This window comes from Habropoda laboriosa, unplaced genomic scaffold (assembly GCF_001263275.1).
Source record: "Habropoda laboriosa isolate 0110345459 unplaced genomic scaffold, ASM126327v1 scaffold67, whole genome shotgun sequence".
Taxonomy (NCBI): Eukaryota; Metazoa; Arthropoda; class Insecta; order Hymenoptera; family Apidae; genus Habropoda; species Habropoda laboriosa.
Genome location: NW_017100242.1, coordinates 435,219 through 448,632, shown reverse-complemented (window position 1 = coordinate 448,632; position 13,414 = coordinate 435,219). Strand labels below are relative to the sequence as shown.

The 13,414-nt window shown below is 43.7% G+C and overlaps 1 protein-coding gene across 1 annotated transcript in view; it reads right to left on the bottom strand.

The window, feature by feature from the left end:
- The window catches only part of LOC108572061 (zinc finger protein ZIC 4-like), a 35,996-nt gene extending 25,750 nt beyond the window's left edge, over window positions 1–10,246 (bottom strand). The window contains exon 1 of the mRNA XM_017934248.1: window positions 9,295–10,246. Coding sequence (XP_017789737.1) covers window positions 9,295–10,246 — 952 coding nt within the window. The remainder of the gene's footprint in view (window positions 1–9,294) is intronic.
- Window positions 10,247–13,414: the final 3,168 nt, after the last annotated feature.

Sequence of the window (13,414 nt, the reverse complement as noted above, 5' to 3'; positions counted from 1 at the left end):
CTGAAAGAGCGCCAGAGGCTACGAGAACAGCTCTGCCCACTCTCTCTCTAGCTGTTTGCAACAAATCTTTCGGTCGAAATCAGTTTCAAATAATATACGCGGCCTTCTGAACCCTCCAGGGGCCTCGCACCACAGATTTCGACGCATGAATCCTCTTTTAATGACCCTCCGAACTACCAATGCCCGGCTACTGTACAATAAGCCTCCGTGGATTCTTTCATTCTCGATCTCTTCATTCTTTGTGGCGAAAGAAGCATTTGCATAAGACGGTGCTAGGATGTTTGCACCATTTTTTAGCGTATTGTTGCTGCAGCAGGTGTTTCGTGTAGTAATTGAGTGTTATTTTCTTGAAATGGGTTTGTACCGATATTTGGAATGCTAGAGTATTGTTTTAGGTACATTGTCCTATTCTAATACAATGTTAATTTGAAATTACTCATCAGAAGAGGATTTCAGAGTATCAATATAGTATAGGGTGGCCTATAATTAGCTTTACTATTTAAAAATTCAATTCAATTTACCATAATATTTGCTAGTTAAAAATTGAACCCCATTTTTAAACGGTAAAGCGACTTATGAACCACGCTGTATGTACTTTAACTCCCTAAACCCCGATTTTTCTTCGTCCTTGAGAAGAAAAATCACTATCGACCCCAATTTTGAGTTTTAATAAACAATCAACGAGGTCCACGGAATGTAGATAAACAAAATTTGCAAAACACCGATTAATCAATTTTCTACCGCACACAATTTCTACACAACAAAAAGCGCGGCAATTCAAGGAATTTCCAGCATCATTCACGATTTTCAATGTCGATAGAGTCGTCCCACCGATCTAACATCTAATTATTCCCAACAGCTTATAATTCTCCCTTTCATAACCAGCACGGGAACGAATTGATCGTATAGAAGAGGATCGTTGGATCGTTATCGTGATTCTATATCGATGATTTCGCGGGGAACGCCATTCAGGTTTCTAAAGGTACACGTTTTCGACGTAACAACGACCAGTCGACACAGAGAGAGAGAGAGAGAGAGAGCATTTCCGGCAGGCTGTATCTCTCGTTTCGCGTTCCGCGCTGTCAAAGATGAGCGAGCGACCGATCGATGAAGGTGTAGGCGGTCGAACAACAAAAGCCTCGCGGTATAAACAGGAACCTGGGGTGGTTTTTTATTGGTGGCCGTGCAGGCGCGAAACACTGTCTCGTCCTTATCGACCCGAGAGAGGGCTTATCCTCTACGGCGAGCCGTGAAACGTCCACTGTCATACTCCTCGAATCTTTCGTGGAAAAATATCGCGTCTGACGAGCCTCCGATTTTTCCCGGAATTTCTGTCCTATCGTTGATATTCCTGATAACGGTAGAATAATTTCCGACGCAAGGAAAATTCGTGAAAGGGAGAAATAAAATTGTTCCAAGTTTTTGGAAATTTTGTTTTGAAATGAGGATGAAAATTAGAACACGGTGTTTCAAGTACCAGAAAGTATAAATTACAGGAGTAACAGGTCGTACTTGCTTCTTTAAAAAAATTACACTCGAGAATGAACATAAATTTGTACGAATCCACAAAGAACGTTCGTAAATTTGTGAAAAGATTCCTGAAGAATCCTACGGTAGAAAACTGAAGCGTTACGAAAGAAATTAGGAATGACGACTAATAAAATTAGAAATCGGCACATCTCTCCGATCAGCTAGCAACGTGTTAAATTAAATTCAGCATTCCGTAACAAAATTACGAATCACGAGAATCATTCGAATAATTTCAATTAAGTAAACGTTCCAAATTCCCGCGCCGATTAATAAAGCGAGCAATTGTCCAAATCGTACAGAATAGTTGGTCGATTTAAATGGAAAGGACGTTAAAAATAAGCGATTATTATCGATCACGCTCTCTCTCGCTCTCGAGATTACTTCTCGCGTGGCCGTCGGCCCTCGAAGACCCGTTCCACGCGTTTCATCTCCGAATCGAGCTCACCGATCGGAATCCACCCGCCAAGTATTCTCGCCCCGATCGATCTTTCACGCAGAAAGATTTCGACGAGTCGTCGTTACGATAATCTTCACCGGAGAGGTGCGCTTTCCGCGTCTCGCGCCGACACATCGTGCTCTGTCATCGTTGCGTCTGCCATCGAAAAAAGGTGTACCAACTCTGTATACGTACACATACACAGGCAAATACTATATTCTCGATTGATTTTCGTTGAACGATCCACGAGAATTGCCGGAATCGTGGCCCCTTTCGATTCATTAAACTCGTACAATCACCGGATAGCGATTAATCGTCCCTAATCGTTTTATTCGATAATTAATATTCATATATCCGTCTCGTGACGGTTCCACGTGGAATATCCATCGATATACCATCGATAAAATAATTTGTATGCGCCTGTGGAATCCTCGATTCTAATCGAGAACGTCGGTTTAGCGTGTTTCTGTCGACGTCACGCCGCCTTATCACAATAGCCGGCCACGGCTTTCCATATTGGCCTCGCATAAATCCGATCATGCATCTCGATTCCGATCTTCCACCAGCCGCCATTAGTTACTCGGAGACTTACAATGTTCCAGGTTGGAACGGAGAGGAGGTTTACGGCCGGCGTCGATCGTCGTCGATTCCCTCGGTGATGTATACTGGCAAATATCGTCCTCGAGCTTCCTGCAGAGATTCCTCGTTTTTCCTGCGAAGGTTCTTCCGCTTCCTGCGTCTAACGCTCGCTTCTGGACATTTCTCTTTGTCACCCTCTGTTATTTCGAGGATATTCTGCTTTTTAGGTTTGAGACAGCAATTCTTGGTATGGATCTTTTTAAACGGAGCTTTGTGATTCAGTTGTGCTTGATTTTTCTATCGAATTTTGTGGCGGTTTGAGATTCCTTTGGTCGAATTAATTTCGTATTCTTTTGCAATTTTCTGCTCGTCGTTGTTTCTCTATTTTTTGATCCGTTGCGAATTTTAAAATGGCAATTCTTAATTTTCAGGGGGGTATTTTTGGAATGTTGTTTCTTCCGAATTTTGTAGATTTATGTAGTCTCTGTGGTCGAGATTATTTTAGTCTTTGGAAATGGGGTACTTTATCCTTTTCTATTTTACCCTGAAATAGGTACGAATTTCTTGAAATCTTCCTCAATCAGTGGCTTTTGTGTCTTTCTAATTAATGCGTTAACTTCTTCTCAAAGATACCTCAGAATGATTCGCGATAAAATATTCCAAAATACCCACTTTCGTCAAAAATCTTCTTCGACGATGAAAAGACTGATCAACCACCGATTAAAATAATTCACAAAATCTCTTGAAAAAATATCCACTTTCGTCCAAAAAAATTCTCAATCACAAATTAAAGTACCTTCAGTATCCATTTCCACGACTCCAAAGAAGCAATTATAACGCAGAGGACAGATCAAAAAGCAACTCATCGAACAGAAGATAAAAATTGTCAATCGTAGCACCGTTTCGTCAGCCTGGAAGCCATTTACTCGCACGTTCTGTCCCCCTTTTCCTCTTCGCCGACACGCTCGCCCCTACTTAACGCTTATTCCACAACAACCCCCATCCGTCGACGACTCATCCCGTATCATCCCCTTATTCTACGCGTCTCTAACCCTCCGAAAATCCTGACCAATGGCGTTCTAGGATCGGGGAAGGGAGAGACGAACCATTGTCGATCCGACCAATCGTCGCGATCCTGTTGACGCACATGCGAGAATCGACGCGTTACAACGCTATTCTTCCATCTATTCTCTCCTCTTCCCCTCTCTGATCTAGTCTCATCCTTCTTTGTCGACGAGGGGTAGGAGCCAGTAGTCTCTTTATAATGCATATCAATTTATGCCTAATGGCTGACACCGTTCTAACGGGTCGCATCTGCGGATTAATAAGAACGCTTCTTATACACTCGTTGTCGGGATCGCTTTTAACGCACGCCCGCGCACACGCGAGCATTGTCCCCCCGTGGATTATCGGGGAAATTAGGCTACGGTGAGTTATAGCTTGATTATCCGTCTTCGGATGTCGTTTCCAGTGAAATTTACTTGCTTGTGATGTGAACGATTTCACGAACACGTACTTTTCGCCATGAATTTTACTTACTTTGCGTCTGTTTAGAAATTAGGCTACGGTGAGTTATAGCTTGATTATCCGTCTTCGGATGTCGTTTCCAGTGAAATTTATTTGCTTGTGATGTGAACGATTTCACGAACACGTACTTTTCGCCATGAATTTTACTTACTTTGCGTCTGTTTAGTGCTCGAAGTTAGGCTGAAACAACGCGTCGATTGTTTTATTGTCAAACGACAGGTTTTCTTCTAAGGTTAAACTTCTCTGCCCACCTTTTAGTTGGGTAAAACTTTGTTTTGGTCAAAAGTAAATTTAATTAAATCTTTTTTAACGAAGAAACAAGTAACTTCTCTTCTTAACGGTCAAAAGTATTATATTTTTACTGAAATTTCACACGTTGAAGGCTTGTTATCAACACCTCTGCCATTCCATCTGCAGCAAGCTAATAGAGTATACAGACGATTAGAAAAGCCAAAAAAGCTTCGATTTTTTAAGGCACCGCCGAAAGCTCGGAAAAAGAAGTAGAGAACAGAGGAAATGTTTGGAAACGATTCAGCTGCTCGCGAGGCAAACTTTCCCGGGAACTTCTGATCCAGGATACTTTGTCGAACGTGAAACTTTCCTCCCAACATCTTTGCAAACTTTTTACTTGCATTACTCTACACTCTTCTACAACTATTACACCTCTTTCTAAACCTCACAAAAAAAAATTCCCCTCCAGAAATTAACACACTCGACGAGATCAATTGTACACAGAATTTCATAACGAAATTCAAAGCACAAAATCAAAGTTTCCCAATTACTTCGAGCCCACAAAACACTCGAAACCCCAAAGGAAAATATTTTCACGCGCGTCGGCCTAATGTTTCGCAGAAGTTGGACGAAATTGCGCCGGTTCGATTGTTCGCAAAGGTGCGTACGCAAAGCACGGTGCTGGCTCATAGGAGAGATTGTTACGTAACACCGGTGAATTCGCGCGAGCCAAAATATTTGGCCGCGGCGTGTATCGCCGATAAAAACAAAGAATTCCGTCGTCGGATCGCTTTTGTCCGCGCTACACGGCGGAGAGCCGATGAAAAGGAGGGTGGCGGGCAAGGGCAATAAAGGGGCATCGTGAGCGTGCACGCGCGTGAAACGGGGAACGCCTGGAAACAAAGCGTGTACCCGTGCGTGGAGCGCTTTTTTTCAAAATGCCAATTTATTTCGAAAGGGGTCTCTACTCTCTCGCAAGAGGGCCTTCGTTCGTTTCGTTCGTTCAGTCGCCGACGCGTCGGATAAATGAATTTTAATTGATTCCTCCCTTCACGCTCTTTCTCTGTGTGCCTACATCGAAGTTGCGTATATCTGCGTGTCGTAGTTTCTCTCTTGCTGTGCTTGGGAGTAATTTTCTTGAATCATTTGGCAAGAAGTTGAACTAACGTGAGTAAGATGAAGTTCGAGGTGGTTTGGGAATTTTGTAGATTTTGGGGTTGAAAATTTGTATTTATTTGGTAATCGTTAGTTGGGAAATGCGATGTTGAATTGGACTGAGCAATTTTAGGTTTGTAAATTTTGAGGTTTGTGTCGTAAAAGAGGGTTGCAAATGGTTAATTATTTGGTAATCGTTATCGTGAATTAGGGTGATCAATTTTAAGTTTGAAATACTTAATAAATTATGACGAACGTGGGGTAAAACGAGGTTGAAAGTATCAAATTATTCGGTAATCGTTGATTGTGTAATCGGGCGTTGAATTAAGGTGACCAATTTCAAGTATGAGACACTCCATGAATTTTGCAGAACACGAGGTAAAAAGAAGTTGTCGAGAACGTTCATTTATTTGGTAATCATCGGTTACGAAACGTGATATCAAATTGGGGCAATAAATTTGCAGTTTTTCAACAACAAGCAATACTTAAATTACAATGAATTTCTATCACACAAGAATTCCCTAATTAATTTACAAAAATTTGCTAATCATTTCTAAAATTAATCGCCGATAAAACATGCATAACTTCCTGACAAATTGCTAGTTATCACCAAATTCACACGTCTCCACAAATCCAAACTATTTCCAAACTAAAATCACCGTCGTAGTTGCCTCAAAAAATTCCAGAATAAACAGTAAAATAAAAATTCGGCATCGTCCTCGAAAAATCGTTCGTCTGATCGTTTTAACGAGAGATACACGTTCCTGTTCGATCGTCAACGAGAGAGAGATTGAATCTTGGCCGAGTCGGTGGAGATTGACGGCGACGGAAAGGGCACCGCTCGGTTCAAAGTGGAAGCAAAGGTTCCCTAGGCGCGACTCGCGGTCCCTAGGAGCGAAGGGCGGTTAAACGATGCAGGCGTGAAATCCGTGCGAACGGAAATACCGGGGAAGCGGTGCAGCGCTCAAGTATGCGATCAGAAGCGATACAATATTGCGTTCCCGGGACCCTTAATTGAATTCTCGCTCGCGGCGATCATTAAAACACGCTTTACGCTGTAAAACTCTTGTACTCTAACTTTCTTTAACCAGTGTCCGTCCCATCGAAGTGAGTTGAGAGCGAGAAAATTGGCGCAGCCGACGATCGTCTCTTTCTTTCGTTAGAGTGACGAATTTTAGCCGATCGATTCGTTTGACAATTGTCGAATTGCGATTATACTTGAAATCTGAGAAGAAACGCTTCGACAGCTGTGTTCGTGCGTGTTGGGACAATTTTTGAATGCGGAGTAAACGCAAAGTCGGATTATTGAGCGATGAAATTATTGAAATCTGAGAAAATAGTATTTCTAGAGGGTCATCCAGAAATGATCAAATGTAATAAAGTAATGAAATTATCTACGGTATCTTTCATAAATATCATTATTGTATTATTGAAAATAATTAATCGTGGAATCTTGTAGTATAACAAGAACATATGTTTTCACTGATATTTTACAGTAAATCTGACAGAGAAACGTACCATAATTCAAATCACATAATACCCTTTACACAAACGTAATAACTGTCCCGACACTCGCACCTTGTGCTTTACAAATCCAAAAAAAAAAAAACGTAATCGAATCAGAACTACCCCACCCGAATATTTCCTCGTAATTCCATCAATTCCGAAACAACGTGTGTAACTCCATAACGACGCCGGTTCAGCGACAGATGCACGCGTTAATGGATTTACGCGTCCCCGTACGGTTTAACCAAGAGCAGCGTCAAGACGTCGAAATTGAAACAGCAAAAAAAGAAGAAAACGAAATAACCAGCACAAGTAAACACACACGGTTTCCAGTTCTCCGTCTGACAATAAAACTACAAGGTGAAATTAGTAGTGACTGTCCAGAAAGGAATCTCGTAACAGCAGCCAGTCGAAAAAGAGAAAGAGAGAGAAAGAGAAAGAGATCCGTAAGCTTGGACGCCTGGCGTCTATCCGTCGGGTCTCGTCCAATGACGAAGGCTCGTTTCGTGCGTGTATATAAGCATGTAAATACATTGTCCATGGACGCGAGACATAAAACGGCACGATATATGGCCCGGTAATTTCTTAATTGCGCCCCGAAAAATTCTTGTCATCGTAAACAGCCGGTTGATTATATTGAAACGACGAGTCGAGGCGCCGGGGGCGTTTCGTGGACGAAAACGAAGGCTGGACCAAAAAACGAGCCTGACCAGAGAGGAGACGTTCCCGGAGGAACGAGAAACGGCGATAGTTACTGCCCTGAAACATTTTATTTTATAATATACGCATCTTCCGTTGTCGCTATGGAACCCCGAAATCGAACGATTTCGCTCTCTCTCTCTCTGGTACAGCACGATTACTGCCTTTCCTTTGTTAGACGGTTCTTTTTAACCGTATGTCCCTTAAGAACAGACATAGGTGACCATTTTCGTATTAATCGACCAATGGTCCTTTTCACGTTTCTTTAACGACCATTCTCTCGTTTGGTGATTCACGGCGAGGGATTCGACGCGCGCGTTACGTTCGTGGTAATTTCGCCCGTTTCTCGACGGTGGTCTACTAGCTTTCGGACGGAATTGTCCACGGTGTGGGTTAGTCGTTCGTGGAAACAGAGGAATGCTGATTTGGATCAGTGGTTCTAGTGGGAATTTCGAGGTATTTCTCGAGTCGTTCGTTGAGTCGTGGAGAGGAGAGGAGTTATGAATGTGGATCTGGCGATTTATGGATTTGCGACTTTAATAAGTCGGTGCCAAATCGGTGATCTGAAGATTTTGAGAAATGTCCGACATTAACCAACGATATTTCAAAGATCTTAACCCTTTCCTTGCGCTATTTTTTGCGATTTTAGATTCCACATTAGCTATTTAATCATTCTGTACCAAATCGGTGATCCGAAGACTCTCGAAAATATTGCAATTCCAAAATTAACGTTAATTAATTCACCTCACAAAATGAATCAACGATATTCCACAGATTTTAACCCTTTCGCCGTGCTATTATTTCTCGTGTTACATTCTACGAAAATTGCACAGTGGTTTGCCCAAAATTTTCTCGCCAAATGGTACCAGCATGTGCCACGGGTAAACCTAAGAAATAAACGTTACCGAAACACAGGTCGTTAGAAGGTTTATACGAGGTACAATGAGAACGGCAACTGACTCGCGGTTTCTATTATACAAGACAATAATGGCACTGGCAGAAGTTGCATTTCTACACCTCCACCAACCTTAGATAGTAAACAAGTGGTATAAATAGACTAGGTGTAAATATCGTTGGTCTATTCGTACTTTGTAATATACTAACCGCGAGACCGTCATTACCGTTTCCAACCTATTTCGCAATTTCGTTACAACGATCTAATAAAACTTATAGAATTTTTTTCTTACTTTTACTGGTATCATAAAACACAATAGCATCATTTGGCGGGAAAAAAATTGGACACTTTGTATATACGATTTAAGACTAGAGAAAGTTTCCATTTTTCAAGATCAAAATGACACAAAATTAGCAGCTTTCCAAAATGAAAATTGTAACAGGCATTGTCGTTTGTAACATTCTAATCTTACTTTTCTTGCACGATTACTTTCATCTATATCGATACGACACAAGTTTTTAATTGCGTTCCAAGTTGCATACAAATTCGCTTTCAAACTTCACTTTATGCACGCAAGGGTGCATATACAGGGTGTTTCAAGTTTGATGTTACAATCGGAGACGATTCTCTCTTAAACTGATTTGATCTTTCCACGCAGAAACACCCTGTACTTACATATCCATGTTCCTCCGTGAGAAGGGGTTAACGAAACGAGTGTAACCAGCGATCTACTCACCGGTATGCGTCCTCTTGTGTATCTTAAGATTCTCCGACCTGGCGAACACCTTTCCGCATCCGGGGAAGGGACAGGGGAACGGTTTCTCCCCCGTGTGTACCCTTATGTGATTGACGAGCTTGTACTTGGCCTTGAAGGCCCTGCCGTTACGCGCGCATCCCTGCCAGAAGCACGCGTGCGTGGTGCACTCGGGCCCGCCCACGTGCTCCACCGTGAGGTGCGTCACGATATCGTGGAGGGAGTTGAAAAGTTTGCCGCACAGCTTCCTTCCGGGTCCTGGTGCGTCCTGGTCAACCCACATGCAGGACATCTCTTGCCTCTGGCCACCGGCCACGCCGCCACTACCACCACCGCCGCTTCCGTTGCTCCTCATGTACCTTAAGAACGCTCCGTGTGGATGATGACTCGGATGACTGACCGCTGGATGCTGTTGATGGTGGATCGAGGCTGGCGTTAGATGGGGAGCTCCTAAATATTGATGATGCGGCGGTAGCCTCGAGTCCTGCGGATAATGTCCAGGATAATGGCTGGCGGCCAGAGGATGTTGACTCGGATGATGAGGGAATTGTTGCATAGTCGCGGCTGTTCCGTCGTGATGAAGCGGCGTGAACAGACCAAGACCGCTCTCGGGCGTTGTCGGATTCGCGGTAGCGTTGAACTCGTGCTCGCGACGTAGGAGGAAATCGCGAGCCGCGTAACCCGGATGATGGCTCATGTGATGGCCCATGTGAGGCGCCATGTGTGACGCCGGATGAGGATGATGAGGGGGATAACCTTGAGGGTGGAAATGGTGATGCTGTTGAGACGGTGCTTCGCCCGGTGCTGGTTGGACACCTGCACCACCATCCGTGGAACCACCGGTGGCACCTCCGCCACTCGGTGACAGTTTGATACCGAGATTGGCCAGGTGGTGAGGGTGCGAGGACACGCCATCCAGGAAAGCGTTCATCATCGTGACTGAGGGGAACGATACGCTGCTCCAGGGGTGATTATCAGTGGACGAAGGAGATCATGTCTCTTTGAACGTGGGAGTTGAACGTAACTCCTAGTTTGTATCGAAGGATGCACTTGTATGTTAGAAACCACTGAATTATATCGTACACTGTCTATGAAGATACCACTTTCGGTCCACTGTTTTCTCGCTACTCGCACTGTCCATGTGTTCCTTTGATCTCTTTCTCCTCTTTGTCACTGGATCGATTTTCACTTTCGTCAACACACGAACGAAACTAAGGTAGTCTCTCTCAACGAATGTTCCTTGACGATTAATTTAATCATAGATTCACCGAACTGCGTACCAGTCTTCCATCGTTCACAGTGCCTAAAGATTCTCTCTCGTACAAAGTTCCAGCGATAAAACAACGAGTACTAGAAACAATTACAACAACAATAACGATAGTCAGCCACAGTGATATGACGACTAGGGTGACGATCACGACTCGGCGACGTACAACGCGTCAACGTCTCCAACGCGGCGAACAGGGAGGGTGAAACATCCGTGGTGTTCCTTGCTGCGTTCACAGCGGGACTGAGAGTCAGCGCTGGGCTCCCGCCGTGGAGCAACTCGGCCGATTTCGGCGTTTACGAACCTGCCCTCTCTCTCTTTGTCCCTTCCATCCTTCCGTTTCTCTCGCTCTCCCTGCTCGTTGCACGCCTCTGTCTCTCTTCCACTCTCGTCGTCGTCCGATGCGGCACCTGGAAACGATCGTTCGGCGATTCTCGTGTTTACTCGGCCCTCGTTGCCTCCTGGAAACGCCCCCTTACCCCCACCGAAGGCCGCGAGTCGCAGCGTGAGATGCTAGCAGAGGCTCCGCCACTGGTGGACGTTCCCTGGTTGATACCAGCGTTCCATTGGCGTTGATGGCACCGCTGCCAATTGGAGGCCCGCTACTCGTTCGCTACTCTCGCCAATCTCGCCGGTTTCCAGGGGCGGGATACACGATACGGCGCATGTCGCGACTCCGCCTTCCGGGGCACGCCTACCGTGGGAGGATGGCCACTGACGCGTCGCGCCGCGACGTCGACGCCTGCGGACACGCGTGCTGTAGCAGCCTTGAGAGTACTTTCGAAGTGGGATTCTTGTGATTCCGAGCGCTGATTTTTTTGATGGAGTCAGACGAAATTTGGAAGGGTTAAGGGTGGTTTTCTGAGGAATTTGGAGTTCCGGAGGTGGAGATTTTGAAGGGTTGTTGTTGGAGCAGAGTATTGTGAGGGGTTTTGGAGTAAATTTTGGAGATTTTATGTGTGACACTTGTTGAATAGGATAATTTTCTGAATTTTGAATCACTTGTGTGCTATTCTTTTTAAATAATTAGTTGAACATGTTCTTAAATGATTTTGCGTCTAATTTGCAAAAATAATGACAAGTTCTCAATTTCTGAATTTTCTGCAGAATTGAATATCATAAAACAATTATTGAATTGGAGTGAAATTATCATACATGGAACCTTCGTAAATTTACTCAATATTTTCAGTATTGTATTAAGCCAACAGTTCTGTAGGAATTTGGAACTCGTAAATTTTTCAATATCTCTTACCCTAAACATACTTACGTGAAAATATTTAACCCTAAATTGCTAAGACAATTACCTTTATCCTCCACGTTAAACGTGGTAACCTTAGTATTTTAGAAAATTCGTGACATGTTTCCGACATGTCTCCGTCTAAGACAATTACCCCTAATCTCCACACCATATTAATCCGAAATCAACTATGGTCTCACGACAGCCACTTTGCAAGGATTATCTCCAAGCCGTCTATTCCACTTCTAAAGCATGTCTCTCGCCATTCATTACCACCGATCACAATATTTCCCGCGTACTGTCGCAACACCGTAGTATTCCATCGTAATTCAACCCATTTTTTCCTCTCTCTCTCCGGGTACTCGAGATAGCAAATACTACAGGGAAAAGGCGAGAGTCACGTTCGTGTGACTGTAGGTTTAAGTACGCGATTAGCGGAAAAATATTAAGCCGGTAGAGAGTCACGCGAACCACTCGTTTATAAATTAGCACGGTGAAACGAGGTGGAAATTTCATTCGTTTGACGTTTAACCCTTCTCTCGGAAACTGGATAGCAACGTAATCACGCGACGACCAACTGTATCCTCCATCCCCACCTTACGTTTACTTATCCAATTAACCGAGTTTACTCGCTCCAGGCGTCGATTAATTACACCAGACGCACACCGGTGTTTCCAGCTTTTCTTCCCGCTTCCGGGTGTACAAACGGCAACTATTAAACGCGGAAGAAGCTCGCGTGTATCGCACTGGGGAATTAAATACGTTCGATATTTCAGCGTCGATATTCTGACAACTATATTTCCACGCTCCTTTACCAATTTCCTCAGACAACCTTCTTTCTACGATATATTTTTCCCTCAAATATAAATCGATATGGAAGCACGATACGTTATAGAAAGTTTACAGCTGACAGTGCTCGATGGGAAATTAATGGTTACACCTGTTGGACTTTAACCCTTTCGGTAAACAGCCGAGCAAAAATTGATCTTAATTCAGTATTCGTTACAGATACGATATTCTGTAAATGAAAAATAAATAAACGGATCACGAAAGGATCTCAACTTTCGTTTTCATATTTATGTCACCATGGATGAACACGAAATTAAAAAAAAAAAAAGGGTACAATATTTTTCTACTTCCAAATCTGTTGCGATCAATATTGAAACAAAATATTGACACTGTTCCACTGAAAAAAATTCCAGGACGAGCGTAATAGAATATAAATTACACGAAATAATCCCTTTTGCTTGCAATACACTTACGCCAGTGATAATACAGGTCGGTACCACCGATGACAGGTAAATTACCGTAGCTTCGCGGACGTCGCCTGGTTTCAACAAGCCTGATTAGTGGGACCCCGCGAATAACGAGAATTAATGGTCCTAATCCTGACAACCTAGCGGTTGTAAGATCCATTGTAGGCTAATAAACAAATAACCTTAAACAGCCGCGAGTATGGCCACGAGGAAACCCTTTCGAAGGAAAGCCGGTTTTTCCCTTTTGCTAGTTCGGTTTCATCGAATCACCACGACAAATGGCTCGCGCCGCGGGACACTTTGACCTCGTGATCAGACAATAGGGAAATTGGGGATGGATCG